This window comes from Fringilla coelebs (genome assembly GCF_963513975.1).
Source record: "Fringilla coelebs genome assembly, chromosome: 1".
In the NCBI taxonomy this organism is placed as follows: Eukaryota; Metazoa; Chordata; class Aves; order Passeriformes; family Fringillidae; genus Fringilla; species Fringilla coelebs.
Window position 1 is genome coordinate 152289234 of NC_140028.1, and position 27858 is coordinate 152317091.

General features: G+C 60.6%; 1 protein-coding gene across 1 annotated transcript; it reads left to right on the plus strand.

Moving 5' to 3' along the window:
• Positions 1-188: 188 nt before the first annotated feature.
• On the plus strand, positions 189-27837 carry NBEAL2 (neurobeachin like 2; the record flags this gene model as incomplete). Its single annotated transcript, XM_084202603.1, has 54 exons — positions 189-242; positions 4868-4956; positions 5635-5799; positions 6604-6685; positions 8173-8483; positions 8555-8637; positions 9803-9888; positions 10767-11052; positions 11197-11303; positions 11814-11891; positions 11980-12063; positions 12191-12289; positions 13107-13678; positions 13768-13900; positions 13980-14099; positions 14181-14511; positions 14609-14691; positions 14802-14894; positions 15197-15368; positions 15772-15905; positions 15988-16147; positions 16221-16323; positions 16678-16822; positions 16958-17116; positions 17201-17360; positions 17517-17602; positions 17860-18510; positions 18582-18760; positions 18835-18994; positions 19654-19791; positions 20248-20553; positions 20651-20800; positions 21428-21585; positions 21666-21790; positions 21964-22084; positions 22169-22326; positions 22442-22773; positions 23350-23445; positions 23523-23647; positions 23731-23871; positions 23951-24081; positions 24157-24266; positions 24345-24462; positions 24539-24636; positions 24714-24830; positions 24917-25006; positions 25125-25234; positions 25320-25492; positions 25806-25900; positions 25980-26096; positions 26178-26339; positions 26414-26562; positions 26731-26866; positions 27545-27837. 54 exons carry the CDS (start codon positions 189-191, stop codon positions 27647-27649), a joined length of 8526 nt encoding a protein of 2841 aa, XP_084058729.1. The 3' UTR covers positions 27650-27837.
• Positions 27838-27858: the final 21 nt, after the last annotated feature.

Below are 27858 nucleotides of genomic sequence, written 5' to 3' on the forward strand. Positions count from 1 at the left end.
GCTTTGCCTCCCTCCCCCCCGTGATGAGCGCGGGGATGCGGGAACAGCGGGGGGGAGCGGGGGACGGGGAGCGGCCCCGGCAGGTGGAGGGGAGGGAGGGGAGGCCCCGCCCCCCACACCTGGGGGAGGTACCGGGGGGTTCGGGGGGGCGGAGCCGCCGCTCGTTCCCGGCCGGGCCGGCCCCGGGCATGGCTTCTTCCCGGGAGCGCCTCTGCGAGCTCTGGATGCTCTACTTCGCCAAGGTGAGCCGGGCACGGCCCCGGGCACGGCCCCGGGCACCGCCACCGCCCCCGGGCACGGCCACCGCGCCGGGGACACCCCCGCACCCCGCGGGCTGCGCCCCCTCCCTCCCCAACCCCCCCCGTGTCCGTGTCCCCATCCCCTCCTGTCCCCCATTGTCGCATCCCCCCGGTCGCCGTCACACCCCAAACCCCCCCGCTGTGTCCGCGCCACCCCCGTGTCCTACCCCCCGCCCCGCACCCCCGTTTGTCACCGCGTTCCCCCCGCACGCCGTTGTCACCCGCGCGGTGTCCCCAAGGCCACCCGGCCCCCCGTGACCCCCCCGGGCACAGCGCATCCCGCGGGGACCCCCGCCCGTCCCGCTCCCCCTTCCCGGGGACAATTCGAGGTCCCCCCGCCCCTCTCGGCCCTCCCCGCGGGCTTTGGGGTCCCCCCGGGAGGATTTTTGGGGTCCCCGTGTCCCCCCCGCTGCCGGCGCCACCGCCCGGCGACAGGTGCGCGGTGACATCGGAGCGGCGGAGGGTGGGGACGGCGGCTCGGCGGGGGGGTGGCTTTGGGGACCCCTGACAGTCTGGGGATGTCCCCGAGGGGGTCCCTGCGTGGGGACCCCCCCCCGCGCCACCCCAAAAGTCGCTCGGGCGTCGTTTTGTCCTTAATTACCCCGGGTGGGGGCGGGTCCGGCAGGAGAGGTGGCACCCGAGCGTCACCACCCCCCCTCCGTGTCACCCCCGGCGCTGTCCCCGCGCCTCGGGGTCACCTGGTGGGGTTGGGGGTGAAACCGTCCCCCCAAAACGCCGCTGGGGACAGCGGGAGGGTTGGGGACATCCCTGGGGCCTGTCACCTCTGCTGGCCCTGCAGTGTCACCTGGCACCCCCCTCTGCAGCCCAAAACGGGGACACCCCACTCTGGGGGCACAGGGCCACGTGTGGGACATCGGGGGGGACATGGGGACAGGGGCCACTGCATCGGGGTGGCTGTGGCTGTGTGGGGACAGGGGCCACAGCACTGAGGTCTCTGTGGTGCTCTGGGGACAAGTGCCACACTGTCGGGGTGGCTGTGGTCCCACGGGGACAGGTGCCACAGCACTGAGGTCTCTGTGGTTGTGCAGGGACAGGTGCCACACTGTCAGGGTGGCCGTGGTCCTGTGGGGACAGGTGCCACACTGTCAGGGTGACCCTGGGGTCACTGAGGTGGCCGTGGTTGTGCAGGGACAAGTGCCACAGCACTGAGGTGTCTGTGGTGCTCTGGGGACAAGTGCCACATTGTCAGGGTGGCTGTGGTCCCACAGGGACAGGTGCCACAGCACCGAGGTGACCGTGGCCATGTGGGGACAGGTGCCACATTGTCAGGGTGGCCATGTGGGGACAGGTGCCACACCACTGGGGTGGCCGTGGTTGGGTGGGGACAGGTGCCATTGTTGAGGTGTGTCAGGGGGACAGGTGTCACCTGCTCCAGCTGTCTGTGGCTGTGTGGGGACAGGTGCCACTCTGCCAGGTGCCCGTGGTCACAGAGGGGACATGGATGGGGACAGGTGCCATCCATCATGGGGGTGTTTGGTGGCAGGGGACACGTGTCACTCTGTCATGTCCGTGGGGACACGTGTGGTGCCACCAGGGTCTGATGGCCCTGCAGGGTCCCATTGTGCAGCCAGGGCACTCACAGGGGACAGGTGCCACTTGTCAGGGTGTGCCACACCAGTGGGGTGGCCGTGCCACCTCTGAGGTACCAGGACAGGGCCAGACCCCAGTGTCACCTCCCCAGCCAGGTCACAGAGCGAAACCCTGCGGCCTTGGCCACAGCCATGTCCCCAAGGCCCTGGCGAGGACAAGGCTGGGGGGACACGGCCCAGGTGATGGCGGTGTCCCCTCGATGGCAGTGTCACTCGATGGCACTGTCCCTGCCACCCCCGATGGCAGTGTCACTCGATGGCACTGTTCCTATCCCCTGGATGGCAGTGTCACTCGATGGCACTGGCCCTGTCCCCTCGATGGCAGTGTCACTCGATGGCAGTGTCCCTGTCCCCTCGATGGCACTGTTCCTATCCCCTCGATGGCAGTGTCACTCGATGGCACTGGCCCTGTCCCCTCGATGGCAGTGTCACTCGATGGCCTTGTCCCTGTCGCCACCCCCCAGCCGGCGGCCCGGCCATGGCCGCGGTGTCTGCGGTGGCTTTAAACCGGGACAGAGCCGCTGTCGCCGGCCTGGCAGGGACAGGGACCAGGGGCCAGGGCTGTCCCCAGGGGTGGCCGTGCTGTCCCAGCCCTCCGAGGGGCGGCGGGAGCGTGACCCCAGCGCCGGTCCCCGCGGGGTCACTCGGTGTCACCGGTGGCGCTCAGTGCAGGGGTGACATCCCCGCGCCTTTTGTCACTTTTTGGGGGGCTCCCGGCGGAGGGGCGGCATTCCCGGCTGGCCATTCCCGGCTGGCCATTCCCGGTTCGGATTCCCGCTCTGCCATTCCCGGTTCGACATTCCCGGTTGGGCATTCCCTGCTCGGCATTCTCAGTCAGGCATTCCCGGTTCGGATTCCGGGCTGGGCATTCCGGGCTGGACATTCCCGGTTGGGCATTCCCGCTTCAACATTCCCGGTTCGGATTCCGCTCTGGCATTCCCGCTTCAACATTCCCGGTTCGGATTCCGCTCTGGCATTCCCGGTTCGGATTCCCGGCTCGGATTCCCGGCGCTCCCAGGCGGCCCCGCGCCGGCCGAGCCCAGAAGCCGCCGAACAGGCTCTGCCAGCCGGGAACCGGCTGCGACAGCTCCGCGGGGTGGCACCGCCACCGGCCCCGGCCCCGGCGGGGACCGCGGCCTCGGGAGGGCACACCGGGAGGGAGCTCGGCGCCGCCGCTCCGGTGGGCGCAGCGGGAATTCCGGGAGCCCAGCTCCGGGTTCGGGATGCGGCTCCGCGTGGGTGCCCCGGGAGTTTTGGAACAGCAGCTCCAGGTGGGCGCGCCGGGAATTCCGGGACAGCGGCTCCGGGAGGGCCCACCGGGAATTCCGGGGTGCGGCTCCCGGTGGGAGCCCCGGGAATTCCGGGGCAAACTCAACGCTCGGGCAGGATTCGGGGTTGGATCTGCAGGGAGCTCCGGGATGAGCCGACGCGGCTCCTCGTGCCGCCGCCGCGGGCTCGGGGACGTCCCGGAGCCGCCGCTGGGCGCAGGGACGGGGGCGCCGGTGGCACCGCGGTGTCCCCAAGCGGGGCCGGTGTCCCCGAGCGGAGCCGGCGGCGGGGCAGGAAGCGCCGTTGGGGCCGCGGGTGACTTGGCATTTCCTGAGCTCTGGGGCTTTTTTGGTGGCTTTGCACAAGCGACAAAGCGGTGACAGAAACGGGGGGGGCCCCCCTAAACACCCCCTCCCCGCACCCCACAGCCCGTTCCGGCCCCGCTGCGCCGGCGCCGCTCCCACGGCTGCGGGGCCATGGACGGCCACGGCCACCCCCGGGGACAGGTACCGGCTCTGGGGACATGGGGACACCCCCGGCTCGTCCCGAGGGACGCTCGGGATGGAGCGGGAGGCGCGAGGGAGCGGGTTTTGGGGTCCCCCCGCGTTGTGGGGGTGCCTGGAGGAGCCGTCGGAGCGGCGGGATCCCGGAAAAGGGGGGACGGTCCCCGTGGGAATGGGGGGACACCCCGGGGTGGGGGACTCGGGGTGCTCAGGGGTTGGGGTGACCCCACAGTGCTGCATCAGGGTGTGGCGGTCCCCAAAGTGCCGCAGTGGGGTGCAGAGGGACGTGGGTGACCCCAAATTGGAGCGGCCGGGGCTGAGTGACCCCAAAGGGCAGCGCTGGGTGCTCAGGGATGTGAGGGACCCTAAAAGTGCCACACTGGGGTGCTCAGGGACATGAGGGACCCTAAAAGTGCCACACTGGGGTGCTCGGGGACTGGGGTGACCCCAAGGTGCCACACTGGGGTGCTTGGGGACTGGGGTGACCCCAAGGTGCCACACTGGGGTGCCTGGGGACGTGAGGGACCCTAAAAGTGCCACACTGGGGTGCTCGGGGACTGGGGTGACCCCTAGGTGCCCCACGGGGTGCTCGGGGACATGGGACACCTGGAGGTGCCACTTCGGGGTGCCCAGGGCTGGGGGTGCCCCCGGGGCGCTGGGTGGGGGTGCCCAGCCTGGGTAAATCCCCCACTGTCCCCGTCTGTCCCCCACTGTCCCCCACTGACCCTGCTGTCCCCACTGTCCCCCCTGTCCCCATTGCACAACCCCAGCTGGGCCAGGCAGGGCCCTCTGTGCCCTGATTGGCTGCAGGGACAGGTGCTCTGCGAGCTGATTGGCCGGTGAGTTCCACAGGTTGGGCCGTGCTGGGCTCTGATTGGCTCAGCACCTCCACAGGTTTTGCGGCTCTGGTGCTGATTGGTCAGCGAGTCCACAGGTGATGCTGTGCTGGGCTCTGATTGGTCAGAGGTGTTACAGGTTGTGCGGTTCTAGGTTCTGATTGGTCAGAGGCGTTACAGGTTGTGCGGTTCTGCTCTGTGATTGGACACATCCCGTTGGCTCCCAGGGGTGTGTCGCACACTTGAGTGGGTGGGGCTGGTTTCTCTGGCTGTGATTGGCCAATCCCTGTGGGCGGGGCCCATGGAGGGCCGTTATTGGCTGCAGGCCCCAGCCCCACCCTCCCTTGCAGAAGGACCTGTCCTACCTGCAGCAGTGGCTGGAGGCCTTCGTCACCAGCTTCGAGAGGGTCATCGCCCTGCCCTCGCTGGAGCCCCGCAGGTGGGACCCCAAAGCCCTGAGGTGACCCCGCTGAGTGACCCCAAACACCCTTGAGTGACCCCAAACACCCTTGAGTGACCCAAACACCCTTTAGTGACCCAAACAGCCCTGAGTGACCCCACCCGGGATGACCCCCAGCACCCCTGAGTGACCCCTCTCTGAGTGGTCCCCAGCACCCCTGGCTGACCCCAACACCCCCGAGTGACCCCTGGAGGTGACCCCAGCACCTGTGAGTGACCACCCTGGATGACCTCCAACACCCCTGCGTGCCCCCCAACACCCCCGGGTGACCCCTGTAGGAGACCCTCAACACCCCTGAGTGACCCCTCTGAGTGTCCCCAGTACCCCTGAATGACCCCAACACCCCCGAATGACTCCTGGAGGTGACCCCAGCACCTGTGAGTGACCACCCTGGATGACCCCAACATCCCTGAGTGCCCCCCAGGCTGACCCCAGCCCCCCCGAGTGACCCCTGGAGGTGTCCCCAGCCCCGCTGAGTGCCCCGCAAAGCCCTCGGGTGTCCCCAAACCCCCCGTGGGGCCCCGGCCCCGCCGCCGTGGGGGTTGTGGCGCCTCATCCGCCCGCCGTGGTCGGAGCCATCCGGTGCTGCGGGCGGGGAGGGGCGCGGGGGGGCCCTGGGGACAGCGCGGTGACATCCTGCGCCCCGGTGGCACCCAGGCCCGAGGAGCCGGGCTCGGAGATCCCGGCGCTGCCGCGGGAGGTGCTGCAGGTGCTGAGCCAGAGGCTGGGACACTGCGTGGCCCTGGGGACGCGCGACGGGGACAGGGGGACGGGGCTGGGCCAGGCCCTGCTGCTGCTCAAGTTCTTCATCATCATCTGCAGGTGGGTGACCCCAAATCCCTCCGTGCCCCCTCTTCCTCCCGGTCCCGGTTCCCAGCGCGGAGCAGCCCCAGGGTGGGGGTCCCGTGTGCCCCCCAGGTCCCGGTTTGTCCCAAAGTGTTGGCTGGCTTTGGGGCTGTGCGGCCCCCACCCCAAAAAAAAACCCTACAGAATTCCTCCCTGAGGGGAATCACCCCCTGTGAAATCTGGGATCCCCCCAAATCACAGCATCCCCTCTAAAGTGCATTAGAAAAATTTATAAAATTTGAAATATTATTATTATTGTTCTTATGACTATTATTATTATTTTAATAATAATAGTAGTAATAACAGTAGTCATAATAATAATACTAGCAGTAATTATAATAATGCAAAATAACAAAAAAAAATTAAAATATAATAAATAAAAAATAAGGTTATTGCCCCCCCCAAATTCTGCCATTCCCCCAATGTAGTGCCCCTCCAAAAGTGCATCATGTCCCTAAAAATAATAATTAGAAAATCGTGATTATTAATAATATCATATCATATCATATCATATAAATATAATAATCTAAAACCATCATTCCCCCCAAAATTCCATCATTCCCCCCAACCTGCATCACATCTTTAAAAAAAATATCTATTTTTTTATTATTAATAATAAAAATTAATAATACAGCATAGTATAACAAAAATAGTGTAAAATATAAGAATGTTTTATGGCATTTTCCCTGTCCCAAGCACTTTATTCCCCCCCAGATTTCCCCCTTCCCAAATTTCCTCCCCCAGCCGTGAGGGATGAATTCCCGATGGTTTCCGTTCCAGGAACCTGGAGAACATCCAGCCCGACCGGAGCCCCGGCTGCCTCCCGCACGTGCTGCGGCTGCTGCGGCTCTGCGGGAGCCAGGTGGGAACGGGAATGGGAACGGGAATGGGAGCGGGAACAGGAGCGGGAGCGGGAATGGGAGCGGGAATGGGAGCGGGAGCGGGAACGGGAGCGGGAACGGGAGCGGGAATGGGAGCGGGAGCGGGAATGGGAGCGGGAATGGGAGCGGGAGGGGGAGCGGGAGGGGGAGCGGGAATGGGAGCGGGAATGGGAATGGGAGCGGGAATGGGAATGGGAATGGAAGCAGGAATGGGAATGGGAGCAGGAGCGGGAGCAGGAACGGGAATGGGAGCGGGAACAAGAACAGGAGTGGAAATGGGAACGGGAATGGGAGCAGGAATGGGAACGGGAGCAGGAAAGGGAATGAGAATGGGAGGAGGAACGGGAATGGGAACGGGAGCAAGAGCGGGAATGGGAGTTGGAATGGGAATGGGAACAGGAGCAAGACTGGGAGTAGGAACGGGAGCAAGAATGGGAATGGGAGCAGGAATGGGAGCAAGAACGGGAACAGGAATGGGAATGGAAGAGGGAACAGGAATGGGAACAAGAGCAGGAATGGGAGCGGGAATGGGAACAGGAGTGGAAATGAGAACGGGAGCAAGAATGGGAGCGGAAAGGGGAATGGGAATGACAACAGGAATGGGAGTGGGAACAGGAGCGGGAATGGGAACAGGAAGGGGATGGGAAGGGGAATGGGAATGGGAGCGGGAACAGGAATGGGAATGGGAACGGGAACAGGAGTGGGAGTGGTAATGGGAATGGGCACAGGAATGGGAACAGGAGTGGGAATGGGAACAGGAATGGAATGGGAGTGGGAAGGGGGATGGGGATGGGAATCGGAATAGGGGCAGGAATGGGCACAGGAAGAGGAACAATCATGGGAATGGAAACAGGATTGGGAATGGAAATGGGTGGGTCTGATTGGCTGGGGAGGGGCTCAGTGCTGATTGGTCACTGAGTCTATACGTTATGTGAGTCTGGGCTCTGATTGGTCAGGAGCTCTACAGGTTGGGCTTTGCTGGGATTTGATTGGTCAGTGAGTCCACAGGTTGTGTGACTGAGTTCTGATTGGGCAGTGTCTCTATAGGTTGTGTGATTCTGGATGCTGATTGGTCCATTAGTCCATTGCTTGTATGACTCTTGATGTTGATTGGTTGAGAGCTGTCCAGGTTGTGTGCTCTGTAATTTGATTGGTTCATGAGTCCGCAGCTTGTGCTACTATGGTGCTGATTGGCCAAGAGCTTTGCAATGCCAGGTGCTGATTGGTCAATGCAGCTCTGGGTTCTGATTGGTCAGCAGCCCTACAGGTTGTGTGACTCTAGCTGCTGATTGGTCAGTGCATCCCAGCTTGTGCTGCTCTGGCCTCTGATTGATTGATTGATTGATTGATTGATTGATCGATCAATTGATTGATGATTCCATTCTCCCCACAAAGCAGAGTTTTTCCCCCAAAAAATGAATCCCATTTTTGAAGCGTGTCAGGGATTAAAGCTCGGCTTTCCTGGCAGCTGCGGAGCATCCCGGGAGACGAGCGGAGCCGGGCACAGCTGGAAAATGGGGCACAGCTGGAGAAGGGGACACGGCCAGAAAATGGGGCACAGCTGGAGAAGGGGACACGGCCAGAAAATGGGGCACAGCTGGGGAGCCGGGAGAATGGGGCACAGCTGGAAAAGGGGACGCAGCTGGAAAATGGGACACGGCCAGAAAATGGGGCACAGCTGGAAAACCGGACACAGCTGGAAAACGGGATGCTCCACGCCCTGCACCTCTGCGAGTGCTTCCTCGACCCCTACCAGACCTGGCGGCGGCAGCTGAGCGGGTGAGGGACCCCCCTGCACCCCGAAATCCCTCCCCCCTCCTGGATCCCTCCCCTCACCCCTCTCTTTCCAGGGAATCCATCAGCGCCAAGGAGAAGAGCAAATACAAGTTCGCCCCCGCCCCGCTGCCCCCCGAGTTCGGTGCCTTTTTCCAAGGTAAAATTGGGATTTGGGAATGGGGGGGTTGGTGTGGGATCCCTAAGTGGGGAGAGTGTCCAGGGATGGGGGGGTGGGATCAGGGACTATTTATAGGATTTGTGGAGGGATGTTGTATTCAGGGGTAGGCATTGATCCAAGGACTTTAAAGGATCCCACACCTGCTCCAGGTTATCTGTGCTTATCCCACAGATATGGGATCCCACACCTGCCCCAGGTTATCCTGTATTATCCCACAGATATGGGATCCCACACCTGCTCCAGGTTATCTGTACTTATCCCACAGATATGGGATCCCACACCTGCCCCAGGTTATCCTGTCCTTATCCCACAGATATGGGATCCCACACCTGCCCCAGGTTATCCTGTATTATCCCACAGATATGGGATCCCACACCTGCCCCAGGTTATCCTGTATTATCCCACAGATATGGGATCCCACACCTGCCCCAGGTTATCCTGTATTATCCCACAGATATGGGATCCCACACCTGCTCCAGGTTATCCTGTATTATCCCACAGATATGGGATCCCACACCTGCTCCAGGTTATCTGTACTTATCCCAGAGATATGGGATCCCACACCTGCTCCAGGTTATCCTGTACCTATCTCAGGATTACTGTAGGATTCCAAGGAAAATATAGGATGCTGTTCCAGGTTATCCTACGCCTGCCCCAGAAATTTAGGATTCTGTACCTGCTCCTGTGTCCTGGGAAGAGGAACAGGATCCCAAAGCAGGAATTAAGCCCAGCACCACCTGCAGAACCCACAAAAATCAACACAAAGGGGGGTTTTTATCAGGGAAGCCCCAAAAATCCCCTTTTAGAGGCAGCACCGTTGCAAAAATCCCCTAGAACTCCACCCCATAAACCCCCAACTGAACCTGAGTTTGGCAGAAATCCCCTTTTCTGGGGCCAAAACCCCACTCCTGGCACAACCAGAGCTGGAAAACCTGGAGCATCCTCATCCTCTCCATCACCAGCAGGGTCCAGCACCCCCATGGGATGGATTTGGGCAGGAAAGGGATTTTTCCCTATTTTTGGGGGTGAAAAAAGGATTTTTTGCCTATTTTTATCTAGAAAAGGGCCTTTTTCTGTTTGGTTTTGGGTTTTCTATTTTACTGCTTGCTCCTGTGATGAAATCTTTCCCTCCTCATCCTCACAGAGAGTTTCCAAGGAGGGAAGCAGCTCCCAGAAACCATCCAGCTCCGGATTATCCATCTTTTTGGAGCCATCCTCTCTGGATCCAAGGTACCCTCGGGAGCTCCTAATTCCAGGGATAAACCCCAAAGTTTTCTTCATTCCAAGGCTGGAATTAAACCAGCGAATTCTCCAAAGCTTTTAAAACTCCTGTTTAACATTCCAGCCTTAAATTCGGTGGGATCAGCTCAGAAACGTTAAATTAAGTAATTAAATTGAAGAATTAAATTAAAGTATTAAAATAAATAATAAAATAAAGTAATAAACAAACAAAATAAAACAAAAATAATAAATAAAACAAAATAATAAAAGTAGACAAAAATAATTTTAAAATTATTTAAAATTATTGAAAATACTTATTAAATTAGGAATTAGAGAATTGAAGAGAACAAATAAAATAATAAAATAAAACTAAATAACTAAATAAAATAAGTAAATTAAGTAATAAAATTAATGACATAAAAGAAATAACAAAATAATACAAAACATGTAAATAATTAAGTTAAATCATTAAAATATAGAATGATTAAAATATTGAATGATGTTATTTTATAAATTATTAAATAGTTAAATATAATAATTAAATGACGGAATTAAATTATTTTCTTGGACTTTTACATGAAATTATTAAAATTAATTAAATAATTAAGTTATGGGAAGCTTTTAAGCTGAAGCTGCTGCTTCACCTCCAGTTCACCTCTGGGCTGGAAGCTGAAAAATCCTTGGATTAATAATTTGGACCCCAAATCGCTTTTAACTTCCGCAGCAATCAAAAATCATTTTAATCAATAACTCCAAAATGGGCTTTAAAGCAATTCCCCCCCGGGGTAAAATCTGCAGCGCTGGAGGCGTGGGGGTCGATAAATGACGGGGTCGGTGAAGGGCTCGTGTCCCGGTGTGTGACAGAATTCCCACCCGTTCCCCCGCAGCCCAACGCTCTCCAGGCCATCACGCCCGCGGCGCTGGAGGTGCTGCTGGGGGTTCTGCAGCGGGCCGGCAGCGGGGCCGCGCCGTGCCCCGCGCTGCTGGAGGTGACCCTGCGCTCCGTGGTGGCCGCGGTGCACGTCCTGCACGGCTCCAGCCCCGGCGCCGGCCCCGTGTCCCTGCGGAGCCTCCTGGACGGATACTTCAGGGTGCTCAACTCCCACCTGCCCGCCGCCTCCCTGCAGCCCGAGGCGGCCGGCGGCCTCATCGCCCTGCGGGTGCTCATGTTGGGTAGGTTGGGAATAGCGTGGGGTTTGGGAATGTGGGATGGGATGGGATGGGATGGGATGGGATGGGATGGGATGGGATGGGATGGGATGGGATGGGATGGGATGGGATGGGGCTGAGCCAGACTGGCTGTCTGTCTGTCTGTAGATGCCATCCCGGCCATGCTGAGCTGCCAGGACCGGCCGGTGCTCCAGGCCGTGTTCCTCAGCAACAACTGCTTCGAGCACATCATCCGCCTGCTCCAGAACAGCAAGGTATGGGGTGGCACCTCAGTGTCCTCATCCCCATCCTCATCTCCATCCTCCATCCTCATCTCCATCCTCCATCCTCATTTCCTTCATCCCTATCCTCATCTCCATCCTCATCACCTTCCTGATGCTAAACAAATCTGAGATAGGGTGACACCAAGTTTGGACACATTCATCTCCATCCTCACCCCTTCCTTTCCTTCCTTTCCTTCCTTTCCTTCCTTTCCTTCCTTTCCTTCCTTTCCTCCCTCCTCCCTCCCTCCCCATTTCCACTTTAAATGACCCTGAGACAGGCATTTTGTCTGGTGACACCACAGTTGGGCACCTTCACCTCCACCCTCACCCTTCCCAGTTCTAAATGGCCATGGGGCAGGGTGATGTGTCCCTTTTTGTGACGCCTCCATCTCCATCTCCATCCTCACCCTTCCTGGCTCTGAACGATGCTGGGACACACCCACGGGGTGGGGACCCTCCAGAACCCCCTCCCGGTGTCCCACGCCCACCCGTGTCCCACAGCTCTACCTCGGCAGCTCGCGGGAGGCGAGTGAAGCCCGGGACGAGGTTCCCACGCGGAACGGGGATGGACTGCAGCAGGTACCCCCTGACCCAGCCACCACCCCTGGTGGGCTGTGTCCCCTGGTTCCCGTGTCCCAGCAGCTCCCCCGTCCCCGTGTCCCCGTAGGTCAGTGCCAGCAGCTCCGATGCCATCGCTGTCCACGCCCTCGGGGTGCTCACGGCCATCATGAGCAACTCGCCCTCAGCCAAGGTGGGCAGGGGACCTCTCCTGAGGAGGACACCCCAAAACCAGAGGGATTTGGGTATTTTCACCTGGGTTGAGGTGGCTCAGCCCGAGGTAGGGCTCAGCTGGAATTGCACTGTCCCTGTGCTTCCAGGAGGTGTTCAAGGAGCGCATTGGCTACACCCACCTCTACGAGGTGCTGAGGAGCCAGGGCCAGCCCACCCAGCGTCTGCTCCAGGAGCTCCTCAACATGGTGAGCATTCCCTCTTTTCCTGACTCTGGGCAAAGCTCTCGGCACTGGGGGGTTCCTGTGGATCTCAGCCCCCCATTCTGAACCCCCCCCATCCTCTCCACTCTGCTGGTTTCTCAGCAGCTTCCTCCCAACGGGTCCTGGGTCCATCTTTCACTCGGAGTTGTGCTTGGGTTTGGGAGTTTTGAGCCCTTTTGGATGTGGAACTGCTCACTCTGGTACTGCTGGACACAGGAGGGTCTCCAAGGTGCTTCATGCATGAGGGTCTCTGAGATCCTTGATTCGTGGAGGCCTCCAAGACACTTCATGCACAGAGATTCTTAATGCTCCAAGATTCTGGATGCACAAGAATCTTCAGAATGCTTGGTGCATGAGGGCCTCCAAGTTCGTTGATACATAGAGGTCTCCAAAATTCTTGATGGTTGGGGTCCCCAAAATTCTGGATGTACAGTATCTGCAAAACTGTTAATGCATGGGAGTCTCCAAGACCCTTAATCCATGAGGATCTCCAAGATCCTTGATGCATGGAGCTACCTAAGATTCTTGATGCATGGAGTCCCCAGAATTCTTCATGCACGGGATCTCCAAAAGGATTGATGCATAAAGGTCTCTGATATACTTGATGCACAAGGGTCTCCTAGGTCTTTAATCCGTGAGACCCCTTGATGTCTGGGGTCTCCAAATTCTGGAAGTCTCCAAGATTGCATGGGAGTCTCCAAGATTCTGGATGCACAAGGGCCTACACAAGGTCTCGGCCTGGGATGGATCCATCCCTCTCCAAGCGCTGGAGCTGCACCAACCCCCTCTTGTGTCCCTGCAGGCAGTGGAGGGTGACCACAGCTCCTTCCCGGTGCGTCCCATCCGCAACGAGCAGCCCCTGCTGATCCTGCTGGCCTGGCTGCCGGTGCTGGAATGCCGGGATCTCCAGGTGTTCCTGTCGGCGTGGCTGCGGCGCCTCTGCGAGGCCTCCCTGCCCAGCCGCCTCACCTGCGTCAAGGCGGGCATGGTGGGCTCCCTGCTGGGCGCCTTGGCCACCGAGCCAGCTCTTCCAAGCACCTGCTCCCAAAATCTGCTGGAGCTGCTGCGCTCCTTGGGCAGCCTCTCCATCCGGCCCGGGGAGCTGCGGCAGCTCCTGCGGCTGCTGCGGCGCGAGCGGGGCCGGGGGCCGCATCCCTACGTGGCTCCGGTCATCCGGGCGCTGTCCGGCATGGCCAGGGGCGAGGGGCCTCCCCGGGCACTGCAGAGCTTCGACCTGAGCCCCGGCATGGCCGGCATCATGGTGCCCACCATCCAGAAGTGGCCCGGCGGCGCCTTCGCCTTCCATGCCTGGCTGTGCCTGAGCGAGGAGGAGCCGGAGCCGCCGGTGAGGCCGAAGAGGAGGCAGCTCTACAGGTGATGCTCTTTGGAGGGGGTGAGGTGACGGTGGGGAGGGGCAGCGGCACCATCCCCACCGTGGTTTTCTCCGTGGTTTTCTCCATCAGCTTCTTCACGGCGGGTGGGACGGGCTTTGAGGCGTTCTTCACCGCGGGCGGCGTGCTGGTGGTGGCCGTGTGCACCAAGAAGGACTACATGACGGTGGCACTGCCCGAGTTTGCCTTCAACGACTCTGCTTGGGTGAGGATCATCCCCATCCCCGTCCCTGTCCCCATCAGGGACACCACAATGCCCCTGATGTCCCTCTCTGTCCCCCCAGCACTGCGTTGACATCGTCCACGTTGCCGGCCGCCGGCCCTTCGGCCAGAACATCGTCAGCATCTACGCCGACGGGCACCTGCGGAAAACGGCGCAGCTCCGCTTCCCCTCCCTCCACGAGGTGGGGGATCCTCCCAGCACCCACTCAGACCCTTCTGCATGGCCTCACTGGGGGCTGAGTGTGATCCCTTCTTCCTCCCAGTCCTTCACCTCCTGCTGCATCGGCTCGGCGGGCCACCGGACCACCACGACAGCCACCACCGCTGCCAGCCACCCTCCAGCACCCCACGGGCCAGAGCTGGTCTTCACCCAACACCCTGTGCTGGGACGCTCCCAGTCCGTCCCTGCCACCCTCGGTCCCCACTCTTGGACCCCCACCCAGCTGCCCACGGAGGGGGTGGTGGCCACCACGGCAGCTGGAAGCCAGGACACGGAGTGGGGCAGCCCCACATCGCTGGAGGGTCACCTGGGCTCCGTGGCCATCTTCTGTGAGGCTCTGCAGCAAGCCCAGGTCAAGGCTCTCTTCTGTGCAGGTGTGTCAGGGTGGGACGTGGAGGATGTCCCCGGGGTGCTGGTGGTGACCGGAGTCTCCTCCACCATGTGCCAGCTCACCCCAGCCCTCTCCCCCAGGACCAAATGTCACATCCCCGTTCACACTGGAAGGTGACTTGGTGGAGCTCAGCAGTAAACTCTTGCTGTACTACACCCCCCAGGTGAGAAGAGATGTCCCACCCTCCTGGGAACAGGGACAGCGCTGGTGGACCCTGTGCCAATAGGGACATGTCCAGGAGCATGAGGATGCTCCCACGGTGTTCTTTTCCAGGCCTGCAGGAACAACATCTGCTTGGACCTCTCTCCCAGCCACAGCTTGGATGGGAGGCTGACAGGACACAAGGTGGTCAACTGGGACATCAAGGTAGGCTGGGCACAGGGTGACCTGTCCACCCCATGGCCTGGAGTTAAGGGAGTCCCTCCTGGGGCACAGTCCCAGGGCAGGACCCCCAGATGTCCCCTGGACCCTGCAGGGACTCTTCTCTCCCTGTGGTATTGGGTCCACCGTGACCCATCTGTCCCATGGGTCCTCATCATCCAGGGTGGACACCAGGGGTGGTACAGGGGAACAGGTGACCTTTGGGGACCCCAGGTGCCGTGAACCTCCTCCTTTTCCACTCTGCTGTCACCACCCAGCAAAGCCTCTCCCCTCCCTCCCTCCCCCAGGACGTGGTCAACTGCGTGGGTGGGATGGGGGTGCTCCTGCCCCTGCTCGAGCAAGTGGTGTCCAAGACAGAGGAGCCCGAGGATGAGCAGGAGACCAACGACCTGGTGGGGCCAGAGCTGACGTCCTCCAGGAACACCCAGGGCATGCTCATCCCACTGGGAAAGTCCTCAGGTGAGGAGATCAGGGGATGGGAAGCAGGAGCTGTCCTGCTCGGGTGGCTGGAGGTGACCACAGAGGGGTTCCTGGACCTGGCAGGTGTCCACCACAGGCAGGAGAGGTCTTGCCTGAGGCTCCAGGAGTTATGGGGTAGTGGAGGAACCACTTGGGATGTTATCACCCAGTTAATCACAAACTGATTTGCTGAGGATGGCTCCAGGAACCTTTAGCATGGGTGGAACGTGCTTTCTCCTGACATCTAGCTGCCCATTCCCAAGCTGTAAGCAGCAGAGACTTCCATCTCCTTAAATCTGGAGAGAACAGGAGAACATGGTGAAAAGTTTGGAGAGACAGCTGAGTGGGATCTCCAGGCAGGGGTTTGGGTGGGCCTGGGGCTCACAGGTGCTGTGCCCTGCAGAGAGCAGGCTGGAGAGGAACAGCGTGGCCGCCTTCCTGCTGCTGGTGAAGAACTTCCTGCAGAACCACGCCGTGAACCAGGAGAGCCTGGTGCAGTGCCATGGGCCAGCCATCATCGGAGCGCTGCTGCACAAGGTGTGGGAGGCTCCCAAAACCCCATCCCACGGTCCTTGCCGTTCCCAAGGGGCTGGAAGTGTCCCCCTGTCACCCGTGGCAGGTCCCTGGCACGCTACTGGACATGAGCACGCTGATGGCCTCGCAGATCCTCATGGAGCAGGTGGCTTCCGAGGGCAGCGGGTTCCTGCTGCACCTCCTCTACCAGCACCTCCTCTTCGACTTCCGCATCTGGAGCAACAGCGACTTCGCCGTGCGCTTAGGTGGGGACAGGGATCACCTGGGAATGTCCGTCCTGCCCAGCCCCCATGGGATCCTGACACCTTCTCCCTGCAGGTCACATCCAGTACCTGGCCAGCGTGGTGAAGGACCACAAGCAGCGCATCCGCAAGAAGTACGGGGTGCAGTTCATCCTGGACTCCATCCGGACCTACTACGGGTCAGCTGCCATGCGGGGCTGGAATCCTGGAATGCTGATGGGGTGGGCTTGGCTAAACACCATTTTTATGGGTGTTATCTCTCCTTCCAAAGCGGGAGTGTTGTGGTGGGTGCAGGACCTTCCATATCCCATCCCTGAGCCTGTGCCCAGCTCCAAAAGCCACCCCCAGCAGCCACCAAGAGTGTGGTGGCTTCTGCAACAAGCAGACCCAAATGTGTGGGGTGGACATGTCCCAGGGGCAGAAGATCCCTGGAGCTCCTCAGGCTTTGTGTTGGGATTTGGGATGATGCTGGCAGTGGGTGGTGGGTGACAAGGGACACATCCCCACACGTGTCTGTTGATCAACACCTCCAGGGAGAAGACCACGGCCACCGATGACATCAGGACGGTGCAAACATCCCTTTTCAGCCTGGTGAAGGATTTCTTCTGCAGGAGCTTCTCTGGGGAGGAGATGCAGAGCTTGCTGAACTACCTGGCAGGGGCACAGGATGAGCAGCAGGTGTGTCACCGGCCACGCTGTGGTCCCCAAACCCCTCAGCGAATCATGGGCTGGGGAAAAGCCATTGGGAGTGGGAGTGTCCCTTCCCAGTGGGACACTCAGAGGGCAGTGGACAACCATCCCGGTGTCCTGCAGGTCTGTGGGGCGCTGGAGGTGATCCACAGCCTGCTGAAGGGCTCCCCAGCCCAGGAGCAGCTCTTCGCCTTCCTCTTCGAGCCAGGCCACGTGGAGCTGCTCTTCTCCCTGTTGGTGCAGAAGAGGTTCTCGGATGAAGTGAGGGAAAGGGTGTTCAAGGTAGGGCAGGTCCCCAACACCCACCTCTTGCTGCTCCCAGCAGAGGTGTCACAGCCAGGTGGCCTCTTCTTGCTGTCCCACCAGGTCCTCTACAAGATGCTGAAGTACGAGAAGGTCCCCGAGCGCAGCAAGAGCCGCCTGAAGCTGAAGGACATCGGGTACCACGGGCTCATCTCCTACCTCAGCGACATTCCCGGCTCCATGCTGCTCTTCCGCTGCCTCTCGGAGCAGGTCTTGGGGGCAGGTACCGTGTGCCAAAGAAACCAGGCCACCATCCCAACCGTGTGCCATGGGATCATCACTGGTGCCTTCCCACGAGGCTCAGCTGGGCTGGGTCTTCGGTGGCTTTTGGGGACAGCAGGAAGTGTCCCACCACTGTGCTGACTCTCTTTGTCCACAGACCCTCCCAACTACAAGGACCTGGTGGCCGTGGTGTACCTGTCCCACCAGGCTGAGCTGAGCATCCGACTCGACATCTGCCGCAAGGTGAGCGGGGCCGGGACACAGCGGGAGGTGACAGAGGTGTCACCCCGGGGCTGAGCTCCTTGGACACCCAGCTGTGCCCAAAAAGGGTGGCCGTGGGGATAGTGGTGACACGGATCTGCCAGCATGGAAATGGTGCAGCTCCAGCACCCCATGATGGTTTTGGAGGATCTGGGGTGCTTCTGTTCCTGGGAGAGGAAGAGCTGGGGCAGCAACATCCAGTGTCCTTCATTTTCCATCTCCTTTTCCTTCTCCTGCAGCTCTTCCACCTGATCTATGCGCAGCAGGACCTGGTGAAGCAGCTGGCCAGGTTGGCTGGCTGGCAGGACACGCTCACCAAGCTCTACGTGAAGGAGTCCTACGAGTGCCGCCAGCACAGCCTGAGCCCCGCGGGCTGCCCGGAGCTGCTGTGCCTCTCCGAGCCGGGCGGGATGAGCCCGCCGCCCGCCGAGCTCCAGGAGCTCGATGTCTTCCTCCCACTGGGCTATGAGGCCTCGGACCAGGAGCTCTCCGAGGGCTTCTCCGACCTCTCCATCTCCCCGAGCGGCCGTACCAAGTCCTTCCACTCCTACAACTTCAAGTCCTTCGACTCCTCGGACCGGGCCAGCCGCTCGTCCTCCAACCCTGGGGACGGTCCCCCCTTCGACGGCGTCTACCACCCGCTGTCCCCCTTCTCCACCTCGCCCTTCGACCTGGGGCTGGACCTGGCCAGCACCAGCTCCATGGCCACGGCCGAGAGCGGCACCCAGACCCCGGCCAGCGGCCCCGGCACCCCCTCACCCCTGGAGAGCTTCAAGCCCTTCCCGGGAATGCGAGCGCGCAAGAGCTCCAGCCTGTCCAACGTCCTGGATGAGAGCAGCTACCAGGACGTGCTGCCCAGTGACAACGTCTCCAACACCAGCAACCCCCAGGTGAGCCCCAAACCCTCACCCCACCATCCTGGGGCGCTCCAGGCGCCTCTCACCTTGCTCTCCGCCGGCAGCAAACCCCCGAGGAGGAGCTGTGCAACCTCCTGACCAACATCATCTTCTCGGTGACGTGGCGCGGGGTGGAGGGCTGGGACGAGGCGGCCTGGAGGGAGCGGGGCCAGGTCTTCTCCGTGCTCACCAAGCTGGGCACAGCCTGCGAGCTGGTGCGGCCCCCGGACGAGATCAAGCGCAGGTGAGGCCCGCCCGCATCCCGGGGTGGATCCCGAGGGAAGGGCACCCTCTGGAGCTGCTGCTGCTGTCCCACAGCCTGCTGGAGATGATGCTGGAGTCGGCGCTGACCGACCTGAAGGAGTCGGGCCCGGCCGCGCTGCCCGGGCTCACCCACAACGCCCTGAAGCTGCTGCGGCTGCTCCAGGATTTCCTCTTCTCCGAGGGACACAACAACCAGGCCCTGTGGAGCGAGAAGGTGGGTGGGAGTGAGCAGGAATTCCTGATCCTAAACCACAGCTCTGCTAATCCCTAATGTCAACCCTCACCCTAAAACCAGCCCCACCTGCAGAACTTGAACATAACCTCAGATTTATTTCTAAACTGAAATCAAAGCCTAATCCTAACCTTGGGAAATAACCTCAGCCTCAATCCTAGGTTTAAATCAAAGCCTAATCCTAATTTTAGGAAATAACCTCTGTTCTATTTGTAATCTTAAATTGAACCCCAATCCTAATCCTTTAACCTTATTCCAACCCCTAATTCTCAATTTAACTGTTCCTCCTAAATCATAAAGCCCAACCCTTAATCCTAATCTTAACCTAACTCTTTCTGTAAACCTAAACCCTAACCTTAACTCACAGCCTGTAATTTCACTGTACTTCCTACATCCTCATCCTAAACCTTACTGCTGTATCTTTGTCCTAAAGCTCAACCCTACTCCAATCCTATACCTCTAAACCTGATGCCTGACCATAAATCCTGAGCCCTAGCCTCACGCCAAACCCAGCCTAGTTTGCCACAAGTTGGGTTCTACCCTAATCCCAAACCCAAATCTGAGGAGGGCTGGGTGATGGGGCCGATGGCTTGGCAAGGGTGGGGTTCCTGCCCGGGCCGGGGCTCACAGTGTCCCCCCAGATCTACGAGGGGGTCAGCAGCCTGCTGGACAAGCTGGGCGTATGGCACCACCTGGCCAACGGCTCCTCGGACCTCAAGGAGATGGCGCAGACGGGGCTGCGGGTGCTCATCGGGTACATCCTGCTGCAGGACCCCCAGGTGGGTCACCCCTCCCTGGGCACCGCTCTCTGGTACATTTGAACACCCTGTGAAGTCCATTTGCTACTCATTTTAAATGGAGATTTAATGCAGTAATAGATTTGATCTAAACGTGGTTCTAATTACCTGCATAGTTTGTCATAATAAATTGGGTTACCCTTCTTCATATTACTTGGGAGGCACAAAACAAATGAATATAAACTGGCATAACATGTAGTGTACTTAAAACACTTTACTAACTGGTACATGTTACTGAAAATGAATGAGGAAGTGGAACAAATCTTCCCCTAGGACAGCAATTTACCTCTAATTATAGCTTCAACTCTTAAGACCTCCCTTCTTTTGAGAAACTTGCTTCTAGTGAAAAAACTCTTAAGACCTCCCTTCTTTTGAGAAACTTGCTTCTAGTGAAAAGAAGCAAATGGTGGCCCCGCCTGACGTGCCCTGTCCCCCCAGCTGCACTCGCTGGCCTACGTGAAGCTGCACAGCCTCCTGCAGACCACGTCGGCCCCACGCAGGGACGAGGCCTGTTACCTGCTGGGGAAGCTGGAGACGCCCCTGCGGCGCTCCCTGGACTCCAGGTCGGAGACCTTCTCCTGGCTGGTGCCCATCATCCGCACGCTGATGGATCAGTGCTACGAGACCCTGCAGCTGCAGCAGTTCCTGCCCTCGCTGCCCCCCACCAACGGCAGCCCCACCTTCTACGAGGATTTCCAGCTCTTCTGCACCACCCCGGAGTGGAGGGGCTTCATCGAGAAGCACGTGGGTGCCGTGGGGTGGGGTGGGATGGTTGTGGTGGGGTTGCCTGGATGAGGGGTGTTGGGTGCCAAGCCCTGGGAATGCCTCTCTGCTCGTGCAGGTGCAGCCCACCATGGCCCAGTTTGAGATGGACACGTTTGCCAGGAGCCACGACCTGATGTCCAATTTCTGGAACGCCTGTTACGATGCCATGATGAGCAGCTCCCAGCGCAGGGAGCAAGAGAAGGCGGCCAGCCGCAAGTTGTTCCAGGTACTGCCTGCTCCTTGTCCCCGGGATGTCACCCTGGGGCGTGCTCTTTATACTGGGGACACTCTCCTCACCACTCTGGGTGCTTCTCATCCTGGGGATATGTTCCTCACCCCCAGGATGTCATCCAGGGGACGTGCTCCTTATCCTGGGGACATGCTCCTCACTCCAAGGATGTCATCCAGGGGGTGTGCTTCTTATCCTGGGGACAGGCTTCCTCACCCCAGGGATATCACTCTGGGTTCTCCTCAGCCTGGGACAGGCTCCTCACCCCACGGGTGTTATCCAGGGAATAAGCTCCTCATCCCAAGGATGTCATGCAGGGAATGTGCTCCTCACTCTGGGGATGTGATTCTAGGAATGTGCTCCTCTCCCTGGGGTGTTAATCCTGGGATTGTGCTCTTCACCCCAGGGATGCCATTCTGGGGACATTGCCTTCAGGAAGTGCTCCTCCTCCTGGGGACCTTGTCCTGGGGATGTGCTCCTCATCCTGGGGATATCATCCCAGGGATGCACTCCTCATCCCAACCACATCATCCTGGCAATGTTCTCCTTACCCTGAGGATGTCACCCTATGGATGTCCCCAATCCCCAGCCTGTTGTCACCTCACTCTGGTGCCCCCCTGGCAGGAGCTGGTGCTGGAGCCAGCGGCGAAGCGCTGCAAGGCGGAGAACGCGCGGCACGCCAACGTCCTCAAGCAGGCCAACAACCACCACAGCACCGTGCTCAAGCAGTGGCGCTCCCTGTGCCGCCTGCTCACCTCGCCCCGCTCCGCCTGGGCCGACCGGTGAGTCCCCACCTCGTCCCCAGGGAGGGGTGGCACAGCCAGGGCATCCTCAGGGTGCCTCACCCCCAGCTGTCCCCCAGGAACCCACCGGAGGTTCGCTGGAAGCTGTCAAGTGCTGAGACCTACTCCAGGATGAGGCTGAAGCTGGTGCCCAACCTCAATTTTGACCAACACTTGGAGGCCAGCGCCCTAAGGGACAATCTGGGTGAGGTGGTGGCACTGTGGTACCTGTGGGTCCTCCTGTGCCATGGGCAAGGATGTCACCAGTGGGGTTGGGCTGGGAGATGACATGGACAACGCTGAATTTGGGGGCCCTTCACAGGAGTTGCCCCCAGCTCAGGGGGGTGGTGGGTCCTGCTGACCCCCTCCTCATTTCAGGAGCTGACCACCTCCAGAACACCGCCGAGTCCCTCCCGCTCGCCATGGCCAAGGAGGCCAAGGTGAGCGAGCTGGAGGATGACCAGCTGGCTGAGGAGGACCTCCCTGTCCTGGACAACCAGTGAGTGACCCCACCCCTGCCACAGCACGGCTGACCCGGGCTGGGGGTGTCACCAGAGTGTCCTCACCCCGCTGTGCCACGCAGGGCTGAGCCCAAGGAGCAGAACCAGCGGGAGAAGCTGGTGGTGTCAGAGGACTGCGAGCTCATCACGACCGTGGCTGTGGTCCCTGGGCGCCTGGAGGTGACAACCCAGCACGTTTATTTCTACGACGGCAGCAGCGAGAAGGAGGAGACGGAAGGAGGTAACAGCGGCCGCTCCTTGAGGGGTGTGAGGAACCCCCACCCAGCCCCATCCCTGCCTCGAGAATGGCAGGATGGTGACCCCTGGGGGGCTCTGTGTGCCCCCACCCTCGGCAGGGATCGGCTACGACTTCAAGCGCCCCTTGTCCCACCTGCGCGAGGTCCACCTGCGCCGCTACAACCTGCGCCGCTCCGCCCTCGAGCTCTTCTTCATCGACCAGGCCAACTACTTCCTCAACTTCAGAAAGAAGGTGGGGACCTCCTCATCCTCTCCCAGGTTCCTCCCAGGGCCACGGCTCTGCCCGAACTCTGGCAGCTCCACATCCTTCTGTCCCCTCCAGGTGAGGAACAAGGTGTATTCCTGCATCCTTGGCCTGCGGCCCCCAAACCAGACGTATTTTGGCAGCCGGTCCCCCCAGGAGCTGCTCAAAGCCTCGGGGCTCACACAGGTACCAGCACCACTGCCCATGGTACTGCCCATCCACGTTCTGTGTGTCCTCTTCCCAGGTGGAAAAGGGAGGGTGACAACGTGGGGATACCCATGGGACCAGGGATGGGCATGGACAGGGAATGAGGGATGGCTGTGGATCTGGGAGTGGCCATGGGACCAGGTATGGACATGGCCGTGACCATGGACTTGGACAGAGGATAAAGGATGGCTGTTGGGAGTGGCCATGGGACCTGGGTTGGCAGTGGGGTGAGGACAATCATGGGACAAAGGACAACCATGGGACATAGGATGGTCTGAGAACAGGGATGGCCATGGAACAGGGGATGGCTGTGGAATGGGGGTGGCCATTGGACCAGAGGTGGCTGTAGAACCAGGGATGGCTGTGGGGTGGACATGGCCACAGTTCTGGGGACAGCTGTGGGACCTGCGATGGCCATAAGACTGGGGACGACTTTGGAACCAACGATGGCCAAGGGACGGGCACTGCCATGTGGCGAGGGGTGTCTGCCGACTCCTCTCTCCCCAAGCCCAAGCCCATCTCCTCCCTCTCCCTCTCCCTCTCCCTTCTCTCCAGAAATGGGTCCTGCGGGAGATCTCCAACTTTGAGTACCTCATGCAGCTGAACACCATCGCGGGGCGCACCTACAACGACCTGTCCCAGTACCCCGTGGTGAGCCCCTGTGTCCCCCACTGTCCCCACACTGACCCGGTGCCCCCCCACCTCACCCACCTCCCACCCCCACCCAGTTCCCCTGGATCCTGCGGGATTACGTCTCGGAGACCCTGGACCTCACCAACCCAGCCGTGTTCCGGGACCTGTCCAAGCCCATCGGGGTGGCAAATGAGCGGCACGCCCGCGACGTCAAGGAGAAGTGAGTACCCCACAAACCAAGGGCAGGGGATGCAGGGAGCACCTGGCCGGCTCCTGGTGGACCCCATCCCCCCTGGCCTGCAGGTACGAGAGCTTCGAGGACCCCACGGGCACAGTGGACAAGTTCCACTACGGCACTCACTACTCCAACGCCGCCGGGGTCATGCATTACCTGATCCGCACCGAGCCCTTCACCACGCTCCACATCCAGCTGCAGAGTGGCAGGTGGGCACCCGGCAGGTGGGTCCTGCAGAGGGGACATCGTGGGGACAGCCAGGCTCCAGCCAGGTGTCCTTGCTTCCAGGTTTGACTGCTCGGACCGGCAGTTCCACTCAGTGCCGGCGGCGTGGCAAGCCCGCATGGAGAACCCGGTGGATGTCAAAGAGCTCATCCCAGAGTTCTTCTACTTCCCAGAGTTCCTGGAGAACCAGAATGGTAAGGGACACCATTGTCACCAACAGGGGAGCACAGGGGGGTCTGTGTCCCTCATCGTCCTCATCCTGCCCGCAGGCTTTGACCTGGGCTGCCTCCAGCTCTCCAATGAGAAGGTTGGGGACGTGGTGCTGCCGCGGTGGGCGCACTCCCGCGAGGACTTCATCCAGCAGCACCGCAAAGCCCTGGTGAGATGGGGAACCCCTCCAGCCCTGGGGGTGTTCGGGGCCATTCCCACCCCACCCTGACACCCCATCCTTGGACAGGAGTCGGAATATGTCTCCGCCCACCTCCACGAGTGGATCGACCTCATTTTTGGGTACAAGCAGCGCGGCCCGGCCGCTGTGGAGGCCCTCAACGTCTTCTACTACTGCACCTACGAGGGTGAGCTGTGGGGCAGAGGGAGGGGGACACCCTACAGGGGTGTGTCCCCCCCGACTGTGACCGTCCCCACCCACAGGGGCCGTGGACCTGGATGCCATCACCGACGAGACGCAGCGCAAGGCTCTGGAGGGCATCATCAGCAACTTCGGGCAGACGCCCTGCCAGCTGCTCAAGGTAGCTCAGACCCCCAGCCCCCAAAACCAGCCCCTTTTGGGGGATCCCCCAATTCTGATGGGTGCCCTGCCCCCCAGGAGCCGCACCCCGCCCGGCTGTCAGCGGAGAGCGCCGCCCGCAGGCTGGCCACCCTCGACACCCGCTCCCCCAACGTCTTCGAGAACCTGGGCCAGCTCAAGTCCTTCTTTGTGGAGGTGAGGACACCCCCGGGGGTCCCTGGGCAGCACTGGGAGGGCTGGGGTGGCCAGGAGGGTGCCCAGCAGCTGCTGTGTCCCCACAGGGCATCAGCGATGGGGTGGCCCTGGTGCAGGCTGTGGTCCCCAAGAACCAGGCGCATTCCTTCATCACTCAGGGATCCCCTGACATCCTGGTGAGTGTGGGGAAACTGAGGCACGGGGATGTTTTGCTGGCCCAGGGTGGGTCCAGGACCAAACCAGGGAGGATCCCAGCAGGGAGAGTGGTGTCACCTCCCCTGCCCCTCTGTCCAGGTCACTGTGAGTGCCAATGGCTTGTTGGGGACCCATAACTGGCTGCCCTACGACAAGAACATCTCCAACTACTTCAGCTTCACCAAAGACCCCACTGTCACCAACGCCAAGTGAGTCACTGGGGCACAGGGTCCCCAGGGATGGTCCCTGGCGGTGCCACCAATCCACCACCACCATCCCACATCCTCCTCACAGGACCCAGCGCTTCCTGCAGGGCCCCTTCGCCCCCGGGGCCGACCTGAGCTCCCGCACGCTGGCCGTGTCCCCCGATGGGAAGCTGCTCTTCAGCGGGGGACATTGGGACAACAGCCTCCGTGTCACCTCCCTGGCCAAAGGCAAGGTCGTGGGGCACATCACCCGGCACATAGGTACGTCCTCCTCCCGTTGTGGTGATGATGATCTGATGATGCCCTGGTGGGGTTGTAGGGCCATGGTAGGAGGCAGGTGACACCATGAGGGGCATCTCCCAGTGTCTGCATCTCCTGGGGACAGTCCAGGTTCCAACCTCAGAGCTGGAGGGGAGTGAGGAGCAGCAGCATTCACACCCCAAAATACATCTTGGAATGGGATTGGCAGCAATTCCACCTCCAAAAACACATCACGGTGCCATCCCATGGAATCAGGGGGCTGAGCATGGTGGGAGGGAACAGGCACCTCATGGTGTCCCTCTGGCTGTCACAGATGTTGTCACCTGCCTGTCTCTCGACCTGTGCGGCATCTACCTCATTTCTGGCTCACGGGACACCACCTGCATGGTGTGGCAGGTCCTACAGCAGGTAAGGGCTTGAGGAGCAGGGGGAGCTCATGGTGGGTGCTGCCAGCAGGTCACTGATGTCCCCATATCCCCAATTCCAGGGTGGCTTTTCCAGTGGCTTGGCTCCCAAACCCGTCCAGGTGCTGTATGGCCATGACGCCGAGGTGACATGTGTGGCCATCAGCACCGAGCTGGACATGGCCGTGTCCGGCTCCAAGGTGAGCTGGTGGTGCTGTGGGGTGGGCATGGGACGGACAGTGCCACCACCACCACCACCCTGTGTCCCCTTCCTCCCCCAGGACGGCACCATCATCACCCACACTGTGCGCCGGGGTCTCTTCATCCGCTCCCTGCGGCCGCCCGGTGAGAGCTGTCCCCCCGCTGTCCTGTCCCACCTGGCCGTGGGGCCCGAGGGGCAGGTGGTGGCCCAAACCGCTGTGGGGCAGCCCTCCTGCTCCAAGGTACGTCCAGGTGTCCCCATGGTCCCCACCCAGCCACCAGCACCACCACCATGCTCCCCCTGTGCTCCTTGCAGGAGAGGTTCGCGCTGCACCTGTACTCGGTGAACGGGAAGCTCCTGTCCTCTGTCCCGCTGGACCGGGAGGTGACAGCCATGTGCCTGACCGAGGACTTCGTGGTGCTGGGGACCTCGGAGTGTGGGCTGGAGATCCGTGAGCTCCAGAGGTGAGGGATGGCTGTGCCCTGTCCTGTCCCCAACATGCACTCAGGGCGTCCCGAGCCATGGCGTCCCGAGCCATGGTGTCCCGTGCCGTGGTGTCTGGTGCCGTGGTGTCCTGAGCCATGGTGTCCCGTGCCATGGCTCGTGTCCCACGTCATGGCTCGTGTCCCCAGCCTCAGGGCGGCCGTGCCCCCCGTGCCCATGCGGGTGCCCGTGCACAGCGTGTCCGTCACCAAGGAGAAGAGCCACATCCTGGTGGGGCTGGAGGATGGAAAACTCATTGTGGTGGGCGCTGGGCAGCCCGCGGAGGTGAGCGGGACCCCCAGCCAGGTGGGGATGTGGCTCGGTGTCCCCTGGGTGTTCCCAGGGTGGGGACATCGGTGTGTCCTCTCCAGAGCTGAGGGGGACGAGGGTGGGGTGGGGAAGGGGATGTGGGATAAAGATGGGGGGTGGAGGTTGGAGGGAGATGGGGATGGGGGTGGAGAAGAGGATGAGGGTCTGGAAGGAGATGGTGATAGAGAAGGGGATGAAGATGGGGTTGGATAAAGGGTTTTGGGAAGGGGATTGGTATGGAGAAAAGGATGAGGATCTGGAATAAGATGAGGATGGAAATGGGGAAGGAGAAGAGGATGGGATGGAGAAACAGATGAGTATCTGGGAAAGAATGAGGAGGAAGAATGCGATGAGAAACTGTGAGGAGATAGGGATGGAGAAGGGGATGAGGAGGATGGGATGGGATGGGATGGGATGGGATGGGATGGGATGGGATGGGATGGGATGGGATGGGATGGGATGGGATGGGATGGGATGGGATGGGATGGGATGGGATGGGATGGAAAGAGGGATGAGGACCTTGGAATGGGATGGGGATGGAGAGAATGAGGATGGGGATGGAGAAGGGGATGAGGACCTCGGGCTGGGATGGGGATGTGGAAAGGGATGGATAAAGGATTTGGGGATGAGAAAGGCGCTCACCCCTGTCCCCAGGTGCGGCCGGGCCAGTTCCACCGGCGGCTGTGGCGTTCCACGCGGCGCATCTCGTCAGTGTCGGCTGGAGAGACGGAATACAACCCCGCCGAGGGCAGGGCCTAGGCTGGCACCCACCACCCACCCATCCCCAGGGGCCCTGTGCCCCCCACACAGACTGGGGGACCCCCGGGCACTGAGGGGGGCCCAGAGAGCCCCACCCTGCCCGACATCCGTGGCCTTATCCAGCCCCTCTGGGGTGTCCAGCCCCCCTGGATTTTCGGGAGACGCCTCCCCTGTTGTCGCAGCGGGGTGGGGGGCAGGAGGAGGTGGGG